General features: G+C 40.9%; 1 protein-coding gene across 1 annotated transcript in view; it reads left to right on the plus strand.

The window, feature by feature from the left end:
• The window catches only part of otog (otogelin), a 120,765-nt gene that overhangs the window by 16,301 nt on the left and 80,337 nt on the right, over positions 1-24,127 (plus strand). The window contains exons 16-23 of the mRNA XM_039601332.1: positions 365-497; positions 1,353-1,530; positions 3,867-3,991; positions 4,391-4,603; positions 5,560-5,725; positions 7,942-8,016; positions 8,908-8,954; positions 11,325-11,490. Coding sequence (XP_039457266.1) covers positions 365-497; positions 1,353-1,530; positions 3,867-3,991; positions 4,391-4,603; positions 5,560-5,725; positions 7,942-8,016; positions 8,908-8,954; positions 11,325-11,490 — 1,103 coding nt within the window. The remainder of the gene's footprint in view (positions 1-364; positions 498-1,352; positions 1,531-3,866; positions 3,992-4,390; positions 4,604-5,559; positions 5,726-7,941; positions 8,017-8,907; positions 8,955-11,324; positions 11,491-24,127) is intronic.

The raw sequence follows: 24,127 nt of genomic DNA on the forward strand, positions 1-24,127 counted from the left end.
TGCAAAAATGATAAAGTCTGATTGATCAACAAAAAACATAGTGATTACCAATATCCCTTTCTTCAGAATTTGCATGTCCATATGCAGAGATTTGTTTCTACAGATTAAACTACCAGTAATGATGGAAATTGTCCATCTAACATCATTGTGGGGTGGTTTATGCATAGTACACTCTGTAGGGGCTACTGGTGCAACAGACCAGCAACCTGGCTAACAGACTAAAGCCCTCTCTCTTCATTATATTTCCCGCATTTTTCCATGAAGATTGCTTTATTTGAGTCTGTTTCTTCCCATCATTTCATTGTGCGTAATTGTTTGGGAAAAAGTCTGAACGCTTTATCAGACCATCTCGTCTCATTTGCAGAAACTGGATGGGGCCTGCATACAGTCAGTTAACCTGGTAACTGATGAAGATCCAAGAACAGAAATTACTCTGAGTCACATTGGAGAGGTCTTCATTGCTGGACAGTACCGCATCTCCCTGCCCTATTCTGATGGTAACCTCCTCATCTTTTATCACCTTCCAGCATTGTTCTCATCCAGGGCCCGACTGTATTCAGCACTCTGTGGGTTATGGCAGGGACAGATTGAATGACAGCTGTGCTATTGAATAAAAAAATTTCCCAATACTTTACTGCGTTAGCTTCTACATTGTGTTGCACAAAATGTCTTTCCTCTGAGCATTACTCATTTTACACGCCAGTGTTTTCGAGATCAAGTCAACAGGCTTTTGTGTGCTTTATCTGACAGCGTCTGAGAGTGATCTGATATTTTGAACCCGAATGAATAAAAACACTAATAGCTATTGCTCTTTATGTTCTGTTACAGATTGTGACAAAGTATTTTCCATTCCTGTCATTTTAAGTACAGCTGTACTTATAAACATAAAGAAGAAAAGGAAAGTTCCAAATAAAATCCCACAAATAGCTTAAACTAAAGTGGCCGTTTTATTATGAATGATATACTTTTGGGTTATAGACTGTTTTACAGTCTATACTGGCACCTACCTAAAATGAGTGCTGGATTCCACTAAAATATGTGTTTGGATATGAGTGATGTAAATTTCATCGTCACTCTTACTCAATGATGTTTTATTTATTAAAGATTCCTCTACAGAGGTTGTGACTACCATTAATTAATTAATTAGTATTGGTGCACAAGTGCTGCTGATGCCTGGTCTATAGTGATAATTTGCAAAGTGATGTAAAAGTGCACCAGGAACAAAGCAAGGAAGAAGAAGATTTGTAGACTGACAGATTGATCCATAGTTTGGGAAAAAATTATAAACTAAAAGAACAAGCTTTGCAAACCACCAGCTTTGAGCTAAATAATGTTCTATATATCTCCTGCAGACCTCTTCCACATCCAGGAACTATCATCGATGTTTGTCCAGGTGAGGACGGCGTTCGGCCTGCGTCTGCAGTACAGCTGGAAGGAGTTTCGCCTTTACCTGCAGGCGGATGAGCTGTGGAAGGATGACACCGTGGGGCTGTGCGGCACCTTCAATGGCAACATTCAAGACGACTTCCTGTAAGTGTGTGCTGGCTGACCTTTGACCCCTCTTGCGCTCTTGGTTAACCCCTCCTTCAATAATACAGAGAGAGTGCATGCTCTTGTTTCAGAGGCAGAGAGGGAGGTGATGGTGAAGTGCTCTCCCTCTCACACTTACTCTCTCTGTAATGCACACTGGTCGGCGGCTCAGCATCAAAAGCCCGGCTCTATGATCAGCTCTTTTAGGGGGACTAGATGAGCGCCCAACTGGACACGCCACTTCAACAAGGAATTTACTGTTAGCGGAATAGGAGCTCCACTGTACTGTATCGTAATGGCTGACTATAAAGGGCGGATGCTGTCTAACAGCTGTAAATGGATATACATCACCGTTACTGACTGAAGTGGCCGTATGCTGCTAAGAAGTTGCTTTTCCTGAAGCACTACTAAAAGACTGCAGTTAAAGTGATGACTTGCACAATTTTAACCTTTTGTTTTGTTTTTGCTTTGCTTTGTAGCTGCAGTCGTTTCAGACACTTAGTTGCATAGTTAGTGGCAAAAAAAGAAGAGGAGTAAGTCAGAAAGAACTGCAGGCAGCTATTCTACTTCAAAGAGAATTGGGTGAAACCCATCTGATTAATAGTGGCTTGAGCAGAGGTGGGACTGCCATGTCAATCGCTTCTAGCTTGCTATTATACTCGTATCAGTTCCAGGTCCAGCATATTGCAGAGAAGGATCAAAGAAGTACAAGTAAAATCTGTAGTTAATAGTGCTCATATTTTCTTTAAAAGTTTAAAAAATGCAGTTCACTTCAAATAAATGCATTTAAATTCAGTTTTATGTATGCAACTTCAAATCACACCAACAGTTTCAAAGGACTTTAAGGGAAACACCTGACAAAAGAAAGAAAGAACAAAAATCTCCAACAATCAAAGAACCCTCTATAAGCAAGCACTTGAGAATAGTGGCAAGGAAAAAGTCCCTTTGAACAGAAAGAAACCTCCACCAGAACCAGGCTCAGGGAGGGGCAGCCATCTGCTACAACCTGCTGGGGTGAGGGGAGGGAGCCCTAAAGTGGTGTATAAACATAGCGAGTGAATGAAGGAGAACCTATATCATGGGAAGCCCCCTATTGCAGTGTAATTAAGGGAGGGTTCAGGGTTACGTGATCCAGCACTAACTATATGCTTTATCAAAAAGGAACGTTTAAAGCCTAATCTTGAAAGTAGAGATAGTGTCTGTCTTCTGAATTCAAACTGGGCGCCACAGAAGAGAGGCCTGAAAGCTCAAGGCTCTTCCTCCCATTCTACTTTTAAATACCCGAGGAACCACAAGTAAACCAGCAGTCTCAGAGCAAAGTGCTCTGTTGGGAAGATACAGTACAATTGGGTCTTTAAGGTAAGATGGGTCCTGATTATTCAAGACCTTGTATGTGAGGAGCAAGATTTTTAAATGTGATTGTGGGTTTAACAGGGAGCCAATGAAGAGAAGTCAGTATGGCTGAAACATGCTCTCTGTTTGTAGACCCTGTCAGTACTCCCACTGCAGCATGTTGGATTAACTGAAAGCTTTCAGGGAGTTTTTAGGACAACCTGATAATGAATTGCAGTAGTGCAGCCTAGACGTAATAAATGCATAAACTAGTTTTTCAGCATTACTGAGACGGGATGATTCTAATTTAAGAAATATCATAAATGCAAGAAGGCAGCCCTACATATTTGGTTAATATGCACATATCCTGGTCAAAAACAACTCCAGGATTCCTCACAGTGTTACTGAAAGTCAATGTAATGCCATCCAGAGTCAGTAAGACACCATGTTTGTAAGATTTTTAGGACTGAGTACAATAATATATAATCTCCTGACATGCTCAGTGATCCCTGTTTCAATCCACGGGGTCGATGTGGATGTCACAGTGCACACTCTTGATGTCACATCCTCTACAGAGAAAATTACAAAGTCAGTATAATAACAGGGGCACCTCAGTGTCAACTACACATTTTTAATTTTGTGTAACATTCTGGAATATTTATAATTATAGCTATTTTGTTATATTTTATAACTTTGTAATATATTGTAATATTTAATTTAATTTAGTTGGTTACTGTTCTTACTGTCTTTGAGCAACTGTGACCACATAATTTCCTCTGGGATTAATAATTATTCTGATTCTGATAAAGATTATTAATGTTGCTGCAGTGGCACTAGCTGTTAGCATGATATATTTATTTTGTGAACACAGCAACACTTGTAACCACAAAAATCAAAAGGCAACTCTTCATTCACACGATAGCACTGGACTCACTTTATAAAAATCACTTTTTTTTTCTATCTGTGTGCTGTCGTACTGATTCCTTGCTTTGGTTTTGGTTCAGATCTCCATCAGGTATGATAGAAAGCACTCCTCAGCTCTTTGGAAATGCCTGGAAGGTTTCGTCTGCTTGTTTGTCCAGCCTGAGTATGTCTCAGCTTGATCCCTGTGATACACACCAGCAGGCTGGTCAGTTTCTCTTCCTCCTTTTTTCTGTTTCGGTAGAGAAAAATAACATATTTACTCAGTCGTATCACATTTATTATGTTAAACTGCGTACATGGTGCTTTATAACATAAAACATATTATTATAAAACTTTTGGACATTTTGATGTTGATATCACAGTAAAAATGTCTGCACTCTGTATCCCCAGCTCTGTTTAAGGTGTAAATCAGTTTAGTTTTTACTTTTATTCTTACATTTTTAGACACATATTTATCTGTATTATCCAGTGAATTCACAATGATTATGACATAAATGAACAACTTTAAAAATATTTTATTTGGGGTTTGTATTTGATTCATGACATCAGAATCACAGAGAGCCAGACTTGTTTACTTGAGTTATTTCTAAACTATTTTTAACAGTGACCTATGCTTCAGAAATGTGTGATGTGCTGAATCAGGATCTGTTTGCTGCCTGTCATGAGTACCTCAGTCCAACACCCTTCCATCAGCAGTGTCGCTCAGACACCTGTAAGTGTGGGACGCCTTGCCTCTGCTCATCGCTGGCCCACTATGCTCGCCACTGCCGTCGATTCTCCATCATCATTGACTTTCGATCACATATATTTGACTGTGGTGAGTCACAAGCATATTTTGTCCAAGAATGTACCTGCTGCTACAGAGATGTCAAAATTAGGAATTATTTCTGACATATTTTTTGTTTTCATGTCTAATATCAAATCCAAATATTTCTCCCAACTCACCATTCATGGTCACAGATGATTTTCAAATTTCAGCTCGGAGGACATTTTGATATTTCAATATATATGTCAGTATATCATATGAGTTATTGGTAGGACTGTTCATGGAAGTTTAATCTTTTAGAGAATGACATGAAAAAAAATCAGTTTAGATCAAACAGTATAAGTGCCAGCTTAGGAGTAATTTTGGAACATTTTCCTACCAAAAATCTTCCCAAAGAAGGTATGGGATGTCTTGAAAGGTGAAACTACACTCAAAGTGGTCACCAACAGGTTTAGGGTAATCACGGGGCAAACACAGGAGTTTGTCATCCTATTTTTATTCCAGTGTGAGTCATTAAGTTAGAGACGTGAGTGCATTTTAATGAGATCCACAACAAACATCATTCTTTGTTTAAATACTGGAGCACACTAATGACATGTGCCTCACTGGTTTTATGGATGACAACAGATATCAGGATGTCTATTTCGTCAACCTTAATCAGTGGATGAACTGATGTCACAGACCTTAAATGATACTGCACTGTCCATTCAGCTTGCTTTTATTGGCTCTCTTGCATGTCACACACTTTAGAGATGACTGGACAAACTAAAGTTTAAAATGATGAATTAACAGACTTATGCAAAGTTTGTGTATGTTCTTTTTTCCCTTGGAGGGGAAAAAAGACATACACAAACCATCATTCTGCTCCAATCAGTAGCTCTACCCTTTGTTGTTAAATTTGATAACTTGATGAAGAATACAGTGATGTCATCATCAAGTTAATTTCTATTAAAAGGCCAAACTGACTCTGAGTCTGAGTCTTTGCTGAACTCTGTCTTGCCCTGCAGCTGTCACCTGTCCTGCCAACATGCAGTACGGCACCTGTGTGTCCTCCTGCCAGCGCCGTTGCTCCTCCCTCTCTGTCCCGCAGCACTGTGGGGAGGAGTGTGAAGAAGGTTGCGTCTGTCCTCAGGGCTCCTTCTACAATCACCGAACACACACCTGTGTGCACAGGTAAGGATGAGGAAGTGATATTCGCAGGTAGAAGTATGTAAAGGCAAAAAATGTTGAAATATTTATATGATGAAGCAGGTGGCACTTAATACCCAGAGCAGCTTCAGTACTACCTGCTCTGCTTATGTGGAGGGTGGTGAAGCTGGAGTGACTCCACCAAATCAATCCACTCAAAGTGATATTTGTATCTGCTATGAAGTTTAGGTCAGCTTTTAAGTAGAAAACCTGGTATCTTTGCTGCAGACGTTGTAGACCCAGAGGACCTCGGTAATTGTGCTCTCCTTTTTAGCTTGCTCTGCCCTAGAAGACATGCAGCTTAATTCCTCTTAAATGTCCCAGGGTTTTACATCCTAGTGCAGCGCTGTGCTGTGATAGAGTTACATCAAGGAATTCACCGTGAAACCCCCCCTTTCATTCCCACTCAGGCTGGGGACGACAGATATCTGATAACCAGTGAGAAAGAATTTGTAGTACAGAAGCTGATGTGTGTCACTGACCTATATGTTACAAAGGCTTTTAGCCTTAGCTAAACATAAATTACCACAATGTATATTATATAAATTATATAATACTGTACTTTTTCAAATAAGACTGGTCTATCTTGCCCCCCTCCACTTCTCTGTAATTAATATTGGTAAGGAAAAAAATTAAGCAGTGTATGTATATTTATTTGAAGGGGGGGGTACCCTAGCAAAATGGACTCGACATTACAATGCTGACATCTTTATTATTTGCAGCATCTTTATTAGTGTGGATGCTTATTAAGCATCCACAGTATTGTTCTTCTACTTTTCATATTCCGTACGTTTTTCGGCATCTATCTCCTTCAACACAGTTTAACTTAGAAAAACCATTCAACCACCGTTAGATTCTTCTTCTTTTGGACATGTGTGCTTGTATTTTTCTCATTTTTAAGTTCTATATTCTTTAAATTATTCAACTTTATTCAACAAAAATTTATAACGTATTTCAATGGGAGAATCTTCAAATGCTCATTCAACTTACTCTTGTTTCAACTCTAACTACTTCCACATAGGTTGACATAGAGCCACCATTCAAACTTTAAAATGAAGCCAAGACATTGAACTATTCAACTTGTATTTATCTTTTCAATATCTATTATACTTTTTCTTCAGCCCCAGTTTAAGTTTCATGCTTTTTTTCACCCATTTCAGAGTTTATAATGGGTGTGTATGGGACGGAATGTTGGAGGTTAGAGTGAGACAGCTCAACTGCTAGAGTGGGAGGAGGGGGGAGGAGGGGGTGTGTGGGGAATTTATCTTAAAATCTTGTCTTTAAACTGCTGCTGTGTCCACAGCATTTGGTCTACAGCCATCATTTTACCCTCAAAACGTAGCCATCATTGCCGTCTTTCCAACAGTGTGCCTTCCAAAACTCAGAGATGTAAACGTTTTAAACTGTCTTGGCCCAAGTAGAGGGATCACGTTTCAGTCATTCAATGATTAAAAGAATATAAACTTTTAATATTCATTCAGATGTTTTTTGACTCTAAATTTTCTTTTGTCATTACTCAGCTTTTTCTCATCTCCATTTTAACATAACATGATCAGCTATTTTTAAACTTCTTCTGTGTGAATGTCAGCTTTCAACTCTTCTGCACTTTTGTATTCAGGTGAAAAATTCTTTATTTTTCAGCTCATTCAACATTTTTAACTTAACATTCAGCAATTATTTCATTTCAGCTCAAAACATTCAGCTATCAGCATCCACACTGCAGTTTCTTCAGAAAATGCATTTTCTAGTTGTTTATAATATCTGACCAGCAAAGACTGGGTTGAATGTTTTTATCTTCCTATATGTTTTTAATTTTTCAAGTTACATAATACTAATGTAAAGTGGGTGACCAGGGCCCACATCACATATGTACATACATAATACACTGCTAAAAAACATATACGCAATAGATTTATTTGATCAAAACTTTGATATTGTTAGGTTATAAAGTATTTTCTGTCTTATAATGTTGCAGAAAAGTCTCCAATTGAGCTGGATATTTATGACTATAGAACAAAGGTGCCACTACATCACTGGCTGGCGATATTACAGACTTACTATATTATTTACCAAATGCAAAACTTTTGTTCTTTGTTTTCAAAAGTGTAAAAAAGTTTGTTGTTTCTGTGTGCTAATTTCTAACCAAAGTCGGTCCATTTAGGTCTGTCACAAGTTCAAGTCAGGTTGTTTCTTTTTTCCAGGAGCGAGTGCCCCTGCAGTTTCCTCGGAGCAGATTATGAACCAGGAGATGTGATCATGACTTCAGCAGGTGTTCAGTAAGCTCCTCCCCTTCATTTCTGCCTTCAGTCTAGACTTAACTCCTTTTTATTTACGTTTTTGTAAATAAATTCTGTAACAATGAACTGTGACATTACTGAGGCAGTTTAGTTAGCAGTTTCCTAATTTTTTCTCAATAAAAAGGCTCCATAGTGATATAAAGCTCCACCTCCTGTCAGTCACGACCACATAGAAGGAAAATCTGTGTAAGAAAAGTTTATATTTTTCTAGAGATGTTCTTTTCAATCAAGTATTTCAAGTCGAATGTTTGAATGAACAAAAGACTCCAGAAAATTAAAAAAATTGCAAAATACGAAAAAGTTGCTTTGTTTAATTCAAATTGTTACTTTAAGTTAGGCTAAAAGCTTATTATGTTCTTCTCTGCATATTAAAAATATTAAGTTTTAGAGTTCCACAAAAAAAAAAAAAATCCGAGCCAGTTTTTTAAATGAACTTTTTCCTGTTGGAAATGATGTTGGATTTCTGGCAAGTTCTGTCCAGAGATCCAACATCAGAAGACTTCTGTCAAGTAATGTAACACAGGCTGTTTGTCTAAATAGTATAGGGACCAACTGTAATCAGCAACCTTTTTGGTGAAACAATACAATGTGTGGAAGACGGCTAATATAACTTCCACCCTGAGAAAGACTGTATCACCATAAATTTGTTCTTTCAATTTCTAATTTGGTGAAACTCATATTAGGGATATTACCAAAAATGAACGAAGTTACTGTAAGAGGACAAATAAAAGAAACTACATCCATTGCAGTATATTGGCATTATCACCAAAGTACCAAACCTGTATTTAATTTTAAATATGTGAAACTTCCATGCATTTTCTGCAGTTGCCATCATTAAGGTGAGTAATGTCTCTCTGTGCCCTCCTGCAGGCTCTGTCTGAATGGTAGACTGGTGTCCCAAACACAAACAGGCACTGGTGAGTCCATTTGATTGTGTTAATCTGATCTTTTTTTAATCTTAAGGCAGAAACATGGATTGAATGGTGGAAGTTGAAGAGGAGTTTAGAGCTCAAAGTTCAGAAAGATGTTGAGACAAGATCTGGATGGTAGGGAAGAGTTATAGATGACTGGAAGGGTATAGCTGAAGTCGGAAACTACCAAGAAGGCATTTGGCCTTTGGACAAAGGAAAGAGAACAAGGAGACTTGGTGGTTGAATGAGGAAGTACAAGACAGTGATAAAAGGAAAAGGTTAGCAAAGAAAAGTGGGATAGTCAGGGAGATGAAGAAAGTGAAGAAGTAAGTTTGGGAGGCTGGGTGAACAGCAAAGAGAGAGGAGGTAAAGGAAGGGTTTATAGTAAGTTGTACATGAGGCTGGAAAACAAGGAAGGACAAAATGACTTGCATTGATTAGGTAGGGAGGGAGACTGAGTTGGAAAGTATGTGCAGCAGGTTAGAGTGATTCAGGATAGATATGGAAATGTACTAACAAGTGAAGAGAGCATGTTAAGAAGATGGAGGAAGTAGTGTGAGTTTATGAATGTAGAAAATGAGAGAAAGAACAGATGGAGGAAAGTTAATGAATCAGGAAGTGCAAAGGATTAGTAAGGAGGAAGTGAGGGTAGGTATGGAGATGATGGAGAGCGAAAAGACAATTGGCCAATGTGACATGTCTGTGGAATAATGAAGATGTCTAGGAAAGAATGCAGTGGACTTTTTAACCAGATTGTTTAATACAGTCTTGGAGAGTCTGAGGATGCCTGGGCAATGGAGAAAAAGTGTACTGGTACCACTTTTAAAGAAGAAGAGTGATGTGCACATCTGTAGTAACTACAGAGGGTCAAAGCGGATTAACCTTATGATGATCAGTGAGAGGAAGTATGGCTTCATGCCAGGAAAAATCACTGCAGATGTGATGTTTGCTTTGTTATTGGAGAGTATAGAGTCAAACAACCTTTATTTGTCACATACACAATTATACAGAGTACAATATGTAGTGAAACTCTTGTGTCCGAGCTGTGGACAGGCTGCAGACATAGCCGCGCCATTCCAGGGCTTTGTTTTTAGCATGAGGGGTCTAGCCAGGACCCTTACTGGATACCGGGTGGGAATTGAACTTGTGACTCCCGCTCCGAAGGTGTGTAGTCTTACCACTAGAGAAGGTCAGAAGAAGTTGTACTGTGTCTTTGTGGATCTCTCTTATGGCCAAGAGAAGAAGAAGTATGTGAGGATAGTGCAGGACATTTAGAAGGACAGTGAGACAGCGTGAGGTGTGCAGTGGTGGGTTTATGGTGGGGGTGGGATTACAGATTGTGATGGAGGTCAGATAGAAGTGTCTGTGGATGATATTTGCAGCTAATATGTTGATCTGTAGTGAGAGTAAGAAGCAGTTGAAAGAGTCTGGAGAGGTGGATGTATGCTCTGTGAAGAAAAGGAATGAAAGTTAGTAGAAGGAAGACTATAAGAATATATTTGTGAAGGGACACAGGAGGAAAGGTGAACATGCAAGAAGAAGCAATAGTGAAGTTGGATGAGTTTGAATATCTGGGATGAACGATCCCAAGCAACAGACACTAGAAAGGTAAAGAATGTTTGAGTGTGGTGGAGTGGGTCTAGATGAGTGTCAGACTGATTTGTGACAGAAGGATCGCAGAAAGAGTGAAAGTTTACAACATGGTATATGATTACAACAAGGGAAAGTTTACAACATGGTAGTGAGACCTGCTATAATGTACGGTTTGGAGATAGTGGGACTGACAAAAAGATCGGAGGCTGAGCTGGACGTAGCAGAGCTGAAGATGTTGAGTTTTTCAGTGGGTGAGACCAAGATGGACAGGATTAGTCATGAATACATTAGAGGGACAGCTCAGATTGAACAGTTTGGAGACAAAGTTAGAGAGGCAGGGCTGAGATGGTTTGGACGTGTGCAGAGGAATTATAGAGAAGATTCACAGATGTAGTGAAGGAGCACATGCAGAGGGTGGGTGTGACAAAGGAAGATACTAGGGATATGATGAGATGGAGGCAGGTGATTGACTGTGATACCCCCTAAAGGAAGTAGCCAGAAGAAAAATAGTCAGTATATATGTTTGTGTCATATCAACTTTCATAATGAGTGTCACACTGAAAGATTTTATCTATAGGACTGTGAGAAATTACAGTCCTAAGAAAATGTGAGAAAGTGCCTCTTTTGATAGTGAAGATTAGTAATGCATGAGCTAAAACATTGTTTAGCATGAATGCTGAACAACATAAACACATCAAACTCATTATTCACTCTTTTTCACTGTCAGTTTAAAACTGACACCAAAAATCTACCAAAAATCTGTGATGTCATTTTTACTTACAGACAGATTGTGTCCAGAAGGTCAGATCTACCAGAACTGTTCAGAAGGGGAGGATGGCCTCCTGCCGGGAAGGGGCGTGTCCTGTGAGCGCACCTGTGAGTCTTACCTGCTCAACCTCACCTGCTCATCACACGAGCCCTGTCTGGCTGGATGTGTCTGCCCGCCTGGGTGAGTGACAGCTAGTACAAATGTATTCTGTCCATCGCTGAATAGTCATACAAGAAGGTAATGGCTGCTTTATAATGTAAAAAAAACTCCTTTTGATTGGACAGTACTGCACTTTTAAAATCCATTTAATTTTAATTTGATTGTAATTCTGCATTTCACAATTTTAAATAAAAGCTATTCTTGTTGTTATGGAATCGATATTTAAAAAGGGAAAAGGAGAAAAATAGAGAATTGAATATAAAAAATAGAAAAGGTAGCTGGAAAATTTTATTTGCTTTCATTTAGCTGACTCTCTATGATGTGTGATCTGCAGCAACAAACTAGTAAAAAACAGAATTCAAAATAGAAATCAAACTGATTATTCACTCTTGTCCACTCGTAATATCCCTGAGATTCTTGTGCACGCATTGGTCTTTAGTCACAGTGCAGAGTGGAAATAAGGTCAGACTAAAGATGGAAACTGAATGTAACAATTTAACATTTATGTTTCATATCAGGGTAAAACAATGAGGTAAAACAAAGGGTTCTAAACTCCTGCTTAAGTGGTACAGAATCTTGAAAAGTTCACACATAGCAGACTGTAATTATCCTAGTTAACTGTTTGGTATCAGGTTGACTTAAGGAACAAGATGTTTTTCTTGAGCAGTAAAGGTCAAGAAATGAGTGTGTCGCTTAATGAAATCTTACGCTGTTAGTGTACCTGACTGAAGCTGATGTCACAGAGAAACTGGCTGCAGGTTGATTAAACTTTCTTAAAATGTCAGAGAAGCCTGAAGTAGTGTTCCAGCCCCCTCCTTCCCATACCTGATGATGCTGCTTCTTCAATACATGTAGTCAGCACTTCATTGTAACCATTTGTTTCCCAACATAAAGTAATAAGCAGACGTAGCTGTTCATTTTGCGTAGACAGTTTGAGACAAACTTAGCCTAGTTGTTCTGTTAACCTGACTCATCTTCTGGTGAACTTGCTAATTCCCTGCTGGCTTCTAATATACATGAAGTTTCCTGGTTTTTAATTCTTTTTTTTTTTTTTTGTTTAAAAACGGCCTTGCTTTATCTGCTGCTCAGACCAGGAAAATGTATCAGACCAAAATAATTAATCCATCAGTTCTGAACATTAATTTCAAGAGACTACTTCTTGAATTGCTACAATTGCTCAGACACTTCGAAATAAATTTTTTTTGAGGAATTTTTTACATTTATAGATTTAAAGATATAAGCTTTGTGGAAGAGTCTGTTGATGTGACCTAAGAAAAAGTGCAGATTTTCTGTGGCAGACAAAAGACGTGATTCCAACAGATGAGGTGAACAGAAATTATGGGTAGAATACAGTCATCTGATCCCTTTAATCCTCTCTGGCTGTCAGCCTGAAAGGGGGGTTAAGTGGTTTCATTCTGTGACATCAACCAGGAGTCATCCTGATTACATTACGCACAGGCAAGGGTTAGTTCAAGGATGTCCTATCTTACGACACATTTGCATACATTATATAGTTGATTGATGAGAGCACTACACCTGCAAACAGAAGGATTATATTTTTCGTTTTTAGAACTGTCAAAAATATACAATCTTTGTTTTTCATGTAAAAGCAGAATAGTTGAATAAGTATTAAAAGAAACAATGAAACAGTGTACCGCTAAAATGGTAACTCTTAAAAGACAATCAAAGATTCTATCTGTGAACCTCAAATCATCTATTTATGAAACATTTCCATTAACAAATAAAACTGACCTTGTTAGGCTTTCTGACATTGTCAGAGAATTTTGCCCTAGCTTTAATTTGAGAAAAAAAATAAAACCTATCGCTTAAGGTGGTTTGGAAAACTGTCTGACCAATGAAAGTCTTACATTTGCAAAACATAGACACCACTGAAATAAGAGACCATCTGGTTTGTTGCCAATATACAGATCAGACACAAACATTCTTGTATAGAGGGATACTTTTGTAAACATTGGCTCGAGTCACTTGTAAATCTGTGAAGGCACTATTAACGGTAAATGCTATATAGTTCTGGACTAACATGTACTACAAAAGACCATCAGCAAGACAATGCTGAAAAATACACTTTAAATTAAAGCTGCAAGCAGCGATATGAGGGCCCTCGCACCCCCGGCGCGTCGAGCCAAGCCCAACACCTAAAACCAGCGCTTCCGATCTGATGTCACATTGATGGAATTCATGCATTTAACCACCAGCTAAAATTTCATCTCATTCAACCATTATTATAGTCGTCCCACTAGGTGGCGCTCTAACCATTACTGACAAATGGCATAACAAACATTTCCGAGCTCGAGTCTCATCACGCCTGCGACCTTTGGGAGAGATTGGACATTGTGTTTTTGAGTGAGAGCTGGTTACTGCTTTTTGGCGAGTGATTGAAACTCCACGTGCCGCCATGACCACCCCGTTTCCCTGAACGTAAAAAGCTTCGCAATTTAACATCACAAAGGTCTTTAGATTCCACACACAGGAGATCGCGTAAATCTAATGAAATCCCTTGGAGGAGTTCGTCAAAGTATGAGGCCTGAAAAGAGGGGAAAATGTCGCCAAATTTACACATTAATTTTAAAATGGCTGACTTCCTGTTGGATTTGGGATATTGCTCCAAGAGACTTTTTTGTACATCTTGATATCTCCAATAAGCTTGCCAGGTTTCAAACTCATACATAAAACACAGAGCAGGGGCTGTTGTTTTGAAATTTTGTAGGGGGCGCTGTGGAGCCATTTTGCGCTGTTCAAGGAAAATGAACATATAAAAAGAAATCCTCATCACATTAGAGGTGTGCGCCAAATTTCAAGACTTTTTAAACTTTTCAAGCCCCTCAAAAGCCACTTCGTCTTTCATGGTGAACTGCGTTGCCACCAGGGTGCGCCGTTCAGTTTATAGTCACAATTTTATCACTGAAGCATCAAGAGGGACTGATGGTGATACTCACCGCTTTTGAGGTGGCCACGATGAACCTGTGAAAATCAGTACAACAAAATGAAAGACATGACATTTCCTGGTGCCACTAGGTGGCGCTCTACGTATTCCTGACAATGGGCATATCAATCTGTTCAGGGCGGGTCTGACATCATGCCTGTAAAATCTGGTACTGATCACATTGGATTTCATTGAGTTACACTAATTTGTTTCTTCATGGCGAGACCTCAATGTTCGCCATGCTGCTGGGGTCACACCCTTCAGCGAAAACTCACAGTTTTCTATGTAACCCAAGACCAACTCCTTAAGGCTTTCCTGGAGAAATTTGAGGCTGCAGATGTCACCCATTACAATACTGTACCCCAAAGTGTAAAACATGACATTTCCTGTTCCCACTAGGTGGCGCTGTCCCTGGTGTCAAATATGGCAGTTGAAATATGTTCAGGGGTGGAGCCTTATCATATGTGTCCACTTTGGTCAAGGTCGGACAATGTATGACAGAACGAGAGGCAATAAGATTTTCATGGCGAGTCATCGAAATTCGCCGTGGCGCCACGGCCTCACCGTATCCCGAAAACTCAAAAGCTCCACAATTTAACATGGCCCAGGTGTGTAGTTGACACTGACCAAATATGAAGCTTGTACGATGAAATTCCAATGAGGAGTTCGCAAAAGTTCGAGGCATGGAAATGGCAAAATTAGAGCCAAAATGTCATGTTCACTTCCAAATGGCGGACTTCCTGTTGGGTTTAGGACATGGCCATAATAGACTTTTTTGTGCGTCTCCGAACGTTAGATATGTGTTCTGAGTTTTATACATGTAGGTCATACCCATCTCGGGGGCTCGCGTTTCTCATTTTTCTAGGTGGCGCTACTGAGCCAATTTTCCCTGGACATGTCTACGGACATTAAAATGAGTTTTTGAGCATGTTTAGGCCCTCAAAAGGCCGATTCATTTGCCGAAATAATAATAATAATAATTAAAGCTGCAAGCAGCGTTATGAGGGCCCTCGCACCCCGGCACGTCGGGCCACGCTCAACACCTACAACCAGCATGTCCGATCTGATGTCACATTGATGGAATTCATGCCTAGAACCACCAGCTAACGATTCATCTCATTCAATCATTATTATAGTCGTCCCACTAGGTGGCGCTCTAACCATTACTGACAAATGGGATAACAAACATTTCCGACCTTGAGTCTTATCACGCCTGCGAACTTTGGGAGAGATTGGACATTGTGTTTTTGAGTGACAGCAGATTACTGCTTTTTGGCGAGGGATTGAAACTCCATGTGCCGCCATGGCCACCCGTTTCCCTGAACGTAAAAGCTTCGCAATTTAACATCACAAAGGTCTTTAGATTCCACACACAGGAGATCGGGTTAATCTGATGAAATCCCTTGGAGGAGTTCGTCAAAGTATGAGGCCTGAAAAGAGGCGAAAAAGTGGCTAAAATTACACCTTAATTTTAAAATGGCTGACTTCCTGTTGGATTTGGGATATTGCTCCAAGAGACTTTTTGTACATCTTGATATCCTCCATAAGCTTACCAGGTTTCAGACTTATAAATAAAACACAGAGCAGGGGCTGATGTTTTGAAATTTTGTAGGGGCGCTGTGGAGCCATTTTGCACTATTCAAGGAAAATGATCACATAACAACAAAGCGCTCATCACATTGGAGGTTTGGGCCAAATTCAAGACTTTTAAAATTTCCAAGCCCCTCAAAAGCCACTTCGTCTTTCATGGTGAACCGCGTTGCCACCAGGGTGCGCCGTTCAGTTTAAAGTCACAATTTTGGCACAGAAGCATCATGAAGGACTGATGGTGATATTCACCGCTTTTGAGGTGGCCACGATGAACCTGTGAAAATCAGTACAACAAAATGAAAGACATGACATTTCCTGTTGCCACTAGGTGGCTCTCTACGTATTCCTGACAATGGGCACATCAATCTGTTCAGGGCGGGTCTGACATCATCCCTGTAAAATCTGGTACTGATCAGATTGGATTTCATTGAGTTATATTAATTTGTTTCTTCATGGCGAGACATCAATGTTAAGCCATGCTGCTGAGGTCACACCCTTTGCGAAAACTCACAGTTTTCACTGTAACCCAAGACCAACTCCTTAAGGCTTTCCTGGAGAAATTTGAGGCTGCAGATGTCACCCACCACAATACTGTACCCCAAAGTGTAAAACATGACATTTCCTGTTGCCACTAGGTGGCGCTGTCCCTGATGTCAAATATGGCAGTTGAAATATGTTCAGGGGTGGAGCCTTATCATATGTGTGCTCTTTGGTCAAGGTCGGAAAATGTATGACAGAATGAGAGGCAATAAGATTTTCATGGCGAGTCATCGAAATTTGCCGTGGCGCCACAGGCTCACAGTATCATGAAAACTCAAAAGCTCCGCAATTTAACATGGCCCAGGTGTGTAGTTGACACTGACCAAATATGAAGCTTATACGACCAAATCCCAATGAGGAGTTCGAAAAAGTTCGAGGCATGGAAATGGCAAAATTAGAGCCAAAATGTCACCTTCACCTCTAAATTGCTGACTTCCTGTTGGGTTTGCGTCAAGGGGCCCACAGACTTTTTTGTTCGTCTTGGCATGATACACATGTGTGCCAGATTTCATACATGTAGCTCAAACGATGTGTTCGTGGGCTGCATTTAACAAGGCATAGGTGGCGCTCTAGAGCCATTTCCCAGTGCTCATATTTAAAACCATTAAAATACAAAATTTTTCACCAGACCTGGCATGTGTGCAAAATTTCAAGAGTTTTGAGCATGTTTAGGCCCTCAAAAGGCCCTTGTTTTGCCTGAATAATAATAATAATAATAATTAAAGCTGCAAGCAGCGTTATGAGGGCCCTCGCACCCGGCACGTCGGGCCACGCCCAACACCTACAACCAGCACGTCCGATCTGATGTCACATTGATGGAATTCATGCCTAGAACCACCAGCTAACGATTCATCTCATTCAATCATTATTATAGTCGTCCCACTAGGTGGCGCTCTAACCATTACTGACAAATGGGATAACAAACATTTCCGACCTTGAGTCTCATCACGCCTGCGAACTTTGGGAGAGATTGGACATTGTGTTTTTGAGTGACAGCAGATTACTGCTTTTTGGCGAGGATTGAAACTCCACGTGCCGCCATGGCCACCCGTTTCCCTGAACGTAAAAAGCTTCGCAATTTAACATCACAAAGGTCTTTAGATTCCACACACAGGAGATCGGGTTAATCTGATGAAATCCCTTGGAGGAGTTCGTCAAAGTATGAGGCCTGAAAAGAGGCGAAAAAGTGGCTAAAATTACACATTAATTTTAAAATGGCTGACTTCCTGTTGGATTTGGGATATTGCTCCAAGAGACTTTTTGTACATCTTGATATCCTCCATAAGCTTACCAGGTTTCAGACTTATAAATAAAACACAGAGCAGGGGCTGATGTTTTGAAATTTTGTAGGGGGCGCGCTGTGGAGCCATTTTGCACTATTCAAGGAAAATGATCACATAACAACAAAGCCCTCATCACATTGGAGGTTTGGGCCAAATTCAAGACTTTTAAAATTTCCAAGCCCCTCAAAAGCCACTTCGTCTTTCATGGTGAACCGCCTTGCCACCAGGGTGCGCCGTTCAGTTTAAAGTCACAATTTTCACACAGAAGCATCATGAAGGACTGATGGTGATACTCACCGCTTTTGAGGTGGCCACGATGAACCTGTGAAAATCAGTACAACAAAATGAAAGACATGACATTTCCTGGTGCCACTAGGTGGCGCTCTACGTATTCCTGACAATGGGCATATCAATCTGTTCAGGGCGGGTCTGACATCATCCCTGTAAAATCTGGTACTGATCAGATTGGATTTCATTGAGTTACACTAATTTGTTTCTTCATGGCGAGACATCAATGTTCGCCATGCTGCTGGGTGACACCCTTCAGCGAAAACTCACAGTTTTCTCTGTAACCCAAGACCAACTCCTTAAGGCTTTCCTGGAGAAATTTGAGGCTGCAGATGTCACCCATTACAATACTGTACCCCAAAGTGTAAAACATGACATTTCCTGTTCCCACTAGGTGGCGCTGTACCTGATGTCAAATATGGCAGTTGAAATATGTTCAGGGGTGGAGCCTTATCATATGTGTCCACTTTGGTCAAGGTCGGACAATGTATGACAGAACGAGAGGCAATAAGATTTTCATGGCGAGTCATCGAAATTCGCCGTGGCGCCACGGCCTCACCGTAACCCGAAAACTCAAAAGCTCCGCAATTTAACATGGCCCAGGTGTGTAGTTGACACTGACCAAATATGAAGCTTGTACGATGAAATTCCAATGAGGAGTTCGCAAAAGTTCAAGGCATGGAAATGGCAAAATTAGAGCCAAAATGTCACCTTCACTTCCAAATGGCGGACTTCCTGTTGGGTTTGCGTCAATGGTCCCATTGACTTTTTTGTGCGTCTTGGCATGATACACATGTGTGGGAAATTTCATACATGTAGCTAAAACGATGTGTTCGTAGGGCTGCATTTAACAAGGCATAGGTGGCGCTACAGAGCCATTTCCCAGTGCTCATATGTAAAACCAATAAAATACAAAATTTTTCACCAGACCTGGCATGTGTGCAAAATTCCAAGAGTTTTCGAGCATGTTAAAGCCCTCAAAAGGCCCTTCTTTTGCCTGAATAATAATAATAATAATAATTAAAGCTGCAAGCAGCGATATGAGGGCCCCTCGCACCCCGGCGCGTCGAGCCAAGCCCAACACCTAAAACCAGCGCTTCCGATCTGATGTCACATTGATGGAATTCATGCATTTAACCACCAGCTAAAATTTCATCTCATTCAACCATTATTATAGTCGTCCCACTAGGTGGCGCTCTAACCATTACTGACAAATGGCATAACAAACATTTCGAGCTCGAGTCTCATCACGCCTGCGACCTTTGGGAGAGATTGGACATTGTGTTTTTGAGCGACAGCAGGTTACCGCTTTTGGCGGTGATTGAAACTCCACGTGCCGCCATGACCACCCGTTTCCCTGAGCGTAAAAAGCTTCGCAATTTAACATCACAAAGGTCTTTAGATTCCACACACAGGAGATCGCGTAAATCTAATGAAATCCCTTGGAGGAGTTCGTCAAAGTATGAGGCCTGAAAAGAGGGAAAATGTCGCCAAATTTACACATTAATTTTAAAATGGCTGACTTCCTGTTGGATTTGGGATATTGCTCCAAGAGACTTTTTGTACATCTTGATATCTCCAATAAGCTTGCCAGGTTTCAAACTCATACATAAAACACAGAGCAGGGGCTGTTGTTTTGAAATTTTGTAGGGGGCGCTGTGGAGCCATTTTGCGCTGTTCAAGGAAAAGGAACATATATAAAAGAAATCCTCATCACATTAGAGCTGTGCGCCAAATTTCAAGACTTTTAAACTTTTCAAGCCCCTCAAAAGCCACTTCATCTTTCATGGTGAACTGCGTTGCCACCAGGGTGCGCCGTTCAGTTTATAGTCACAATTTTCTCACTGAAGCATCAAGAGGGACTGATGGTGATATTCACCGCTTTTGAGGTGGCCACGATGAACCTGTGAAAATCAGTACAACAAAATGAAAGACATGACATTTCCTGTTGCCACTAGGTGGCGCTCTACGTATTCCTGACAATGGGCATATCAATCTGTTCAGGGCGGGTCTGACATCATCCCTGTAAAATCTGGTACTGATCACATTGGATTTCATTGAGTTACACTAATTTGTTTCTTCATGGCGAGACCTCAATGTTCGCCATGCTGCTGGGGTCACACCCTTCAGCGAAAACTCACAGTTTTCTCTGTAACCCAAGACCAACTCCTTAAGGCTTTCCTGGAGAAATTTGAGGCTGCAGATGTCACCCATTACAATACTGTACCCCAAAGTGTAAAACATGACATTTCCTGTTCCCACTAGGTGGCGCTGTCCCTGATGTCAAATATGGCAGTTGAAATATGTTCAGGGGTGGAGCCTTATCATATGTGTCCACTTTGGTCAAGGTCGGACAATGTATGACAGAGCGAGAGGCAATAAGATTTTCATGGCGAGTCATCGAAATTCGCCGTGGCGCCACAGCCTCACCGTATCCCAAAAACTCAAAAGCTCCGCAATTTAACATGGCCCAGGTGTGTAGTTGACACTGACCAAATATGAAGCTTGTACGATGAAATTCCAATGAGGAGTTTGCAAAAGTTCGAGGCATGGAAATGGCAAAATTAGAGCCAAATGTCACCTTCACTTCCAAATGGCGGACTTCCTGTTGGGTTTGCGTCAATGGTCCCACTGACTTTTTGTTCGTCTTGGCATGATACACATGTGGGCCAAATTTCATACATGTAGCTAAAACGATGTGTTCGTAGGGCTGCATTTAACAAGGCATAGGTGGCGCTACTGAGCCATTTCCCAGTGCTCATATGTAAAACCATTAAAATACAAAATTTTTCACCAGACCTGGCATGTGTGCAAAATTCCAAGAGTTTTCGAGCATGTTAAAGCCCTCAAAAGGCCCTTCTTTGCCTGAATAATAATAATAATAATAATAATAATAATAATAATAATAAACAGAGCAGATACAATAGGGCCTTCGCACACTCGGTGCTCGGGCCCCTAATTAAAAAGCTGCAAGCAGCGATATGAGGGCCCTCGCACCCCCGGTAGCGTCGAGCCAAGCCCAACACCTAAAACCAGCGCTTCCGATCTGATGTCACATTGATGGAATTCATGCATTTAACCACCAGCTAAAATTTCATCTCATTCAACCATTATATAGTCGTCCCACTAGGTGGCGCTCTAACCATTACTGAGAAATGGCATAACAAACATTTCCGAGCTCGAGTCCCATCACGCCTGCGACCTTTGGGAGAGATTGGACATTGTGTTTTTGAGCGACAGCAGGTTACTGCTTTTGGCGGTGATTGAAACTCCACGTGCCGCCATGACCACCCGTTTCCCTGAACGTAAAAAGCTTCGCAATTTAACATCACAAAGGTCTTTAGATTCCACACACAGGAGATCGCGTAAATCTAATGAAATCCCTTGGAGGAGTTCGTCAAAGTATGAGGCCTGAAAAGAGGGAAAATGTCGCCAAATTTACACATTAATTTTAAAATGGCTGACTTCCTGTTGGATTTGGGATATTGCTCCAAGAGACTTTTTTGTACATCTTGATATCTCCAATAAGCTTGCCAGGTTTCAAACTCATACATAAAACACAGAGCAGGGGCTGTTGTTTTGAAATTTTGTAGGGGCGCTGTGGAGCCATTAAACGCTGTTCAAGGAAAATGAACATATAAAAGAAATCCCTCATCACATTAGAGGTGTGCGCCAAATTTCAAGACTTTTAAACTTTTCAAGCCCCTCAAAAGCCACTTCATCTTTCATGGTGAACTGCGTTGCCACCAGGGTGCGCCGTTCAGTTTATAGTCACAATTTTCTCACTGAAGCATCAAGAGGACTGATGGTGATATTCACCGCTTTTGAGGTGGCCACGATGAACCTGTGAAAATCAGTACAACAAAATGAAAGACATGACATTTCCTGTTGCCACTAGGTGGCGCTCTACGTATTCCTGACAATGGGCATATCAATCTGTTCAGGGCGGGTCTGACATCATCCCTGTAAAATCTGGTACTGATCACATTGGATTTCATTGAGTTACACTAATTTGTTTCTTCATGGCGAGACCTCAATGTTCGCCATGCTGCTGGGGTCACACCCTTCAGCAAAAACTCACAGTTTTCTCTGTAACCCAAGACCAACTCCTTAAGGCTTTCCTGGAGAAATTTGAGGCTGCAGATGTCACCCATTACAATACTGTACCCCAAAGTGTAAAACATGACATTTCCTGTTCCCACTAGGTGGCGCTGTCCCTGATGTCAAATATGGCAGTTGAAATATGTTCAGGGGTGGAGCCTTATCATATGTGTCCACTTTGGTCAAGGTCGGACAATGTATGACAGAACGAGAGGCAATAAGATTTTCATGGCGAGTCATCGAAATTCGCCGTGGCGCCACGGCCTCACCGTATCCCGAAAACTCAAAAGCTCCGCAATTTAACATGGCCCAGGTGTGTAGTTGACACTGACCAAATATGAAGCTTGTACAATTAAATTCCAATGAGGAGTTCGAAAAAGTTCGAGGCATGGAAATGGCAAAATTAGAGCCAAAATGTCACCTTCACTTCCAAATGGCGGACTTCCTGTTTGGTTTAGGACATGGCCATAATAGACTTTTTGTGCGTCTCGAGCGTTCGATATGTGTTCGAGTTTTAAACATGTAGGTCATACCCATCTCGGGGCTCGCGTTTCTCATTTTTCTAGGTGGCGCTACTGAGCCAATTTTCCTGGACATGTCTATGGACATTAAAATACGTAAATTTTCACCAGACCTGACGCGTGTGCAAAATTTCATGAGTTTTTGAGCATGTTTAGGCCCTCAAAAGGCCGATTCATTTGCCGAAATAATAATAATAATAATAATAATAATAATAATAATAATAATAATAATAATAATAATAAGAAACAGAGCAGATACAATAGGGCCTTCGCACTTTTGTGCTCGGGCCCTAATTAAAAAGCTGCAAGCAGCGATATGAGGGCCCTCGCACCCCGGCGGCGTCGAGCCAAGCCCAACACCTAAAACCAGCGCTTCCGATCTGATGTCACATTGATGGAATTCATGCATTTAACCACCAGCTAAAATTTCATCTCATTCAACCATTATTATAGTCGTCCCACTAGGTGGCGCTCTAACCATTACTGACAAATGGCATAACAAACATTTCCGACCTTGAGTCTCATCACGCCTGCGACCTTTGGGAGAGATTGGACATTGTGTTTTTGAGCGACAGCAGGTTACTGCTTTTGGCGGTAATTGAAACTCCGCGTGCCGCCATGACCACCCGTTTCCCTGAACGTAAAAGCTTCGCAATTTAACATCACAAAGGTCTTTAGATTCCACACACAGGAGATCGCGTAAATCTAATGAAATCCCTGGGAGGAGTTCGTCAAAGTATGAGGCCTGAAAAGAGGGAAAATGTCGCCAAATTTACACATTAATTTTAAAATGGCTGACTTCCTGTTGGATTTGGGATATTGCTCCAAGAGACTTTTTGTACATCTTGATATCTCCAATAAGCTTGCCAGGTTTCAAACTCATACATAAAACACAGAGCAGGGGCTGTTGTTTTGAAATTTTGTAGGGGGCGCTGTGGAGCCATTTTGCGCTGTTCAAGGAAAATGAACATATAAAAGAAATCCCTCATCACATTAGAGGTGTGCGCCAAATTTCAAGACTTTTAAACTTTTCAAGCCCCTCAAAAGCCACTTCATCTTTCATGGTGAACTGCGTTGCCACCAGGGTGCGCCGTTCAGTTTATAGTCACAATTTTCTCACTGAAGCATCAAGAGGGACTGATGGTGATATTCACCGCTTTTGAGGTGGCCACGATGAACCTGTGAAAATCAGTACAACAAAATGAAAGACATGACATTTCCTGGTGCCACTAGGTGGCGCTCTACGTATTCCTGACAATGGGCATATCATTCTGTTCAGGGCGGGTCTGACATCATCCCTGTAAAATCTGGTACTGATCACATGGGATTTCATTGAGTTACACTAATTTGTTTCTTCATGGCGAGACCTCAATGTTCGCCATGCTGCTGGG

The sequence above is a fragment of the Oreochromis aureus genome, linkage group 1, assembly GCF_013358895.1.
Source record: "Oreochromis aureus strain Israel breed Guangdong linkage group 1, ZZ_aureus, whole genome shotgun sequence".
Taxonomy (NCBI): domain Eukaryota; kingdom Metazoa; phylum Chordata; class Actinopteri; order Cichliformes; family Cichlidae; genus Oreochromis; species Oreochromis aureus.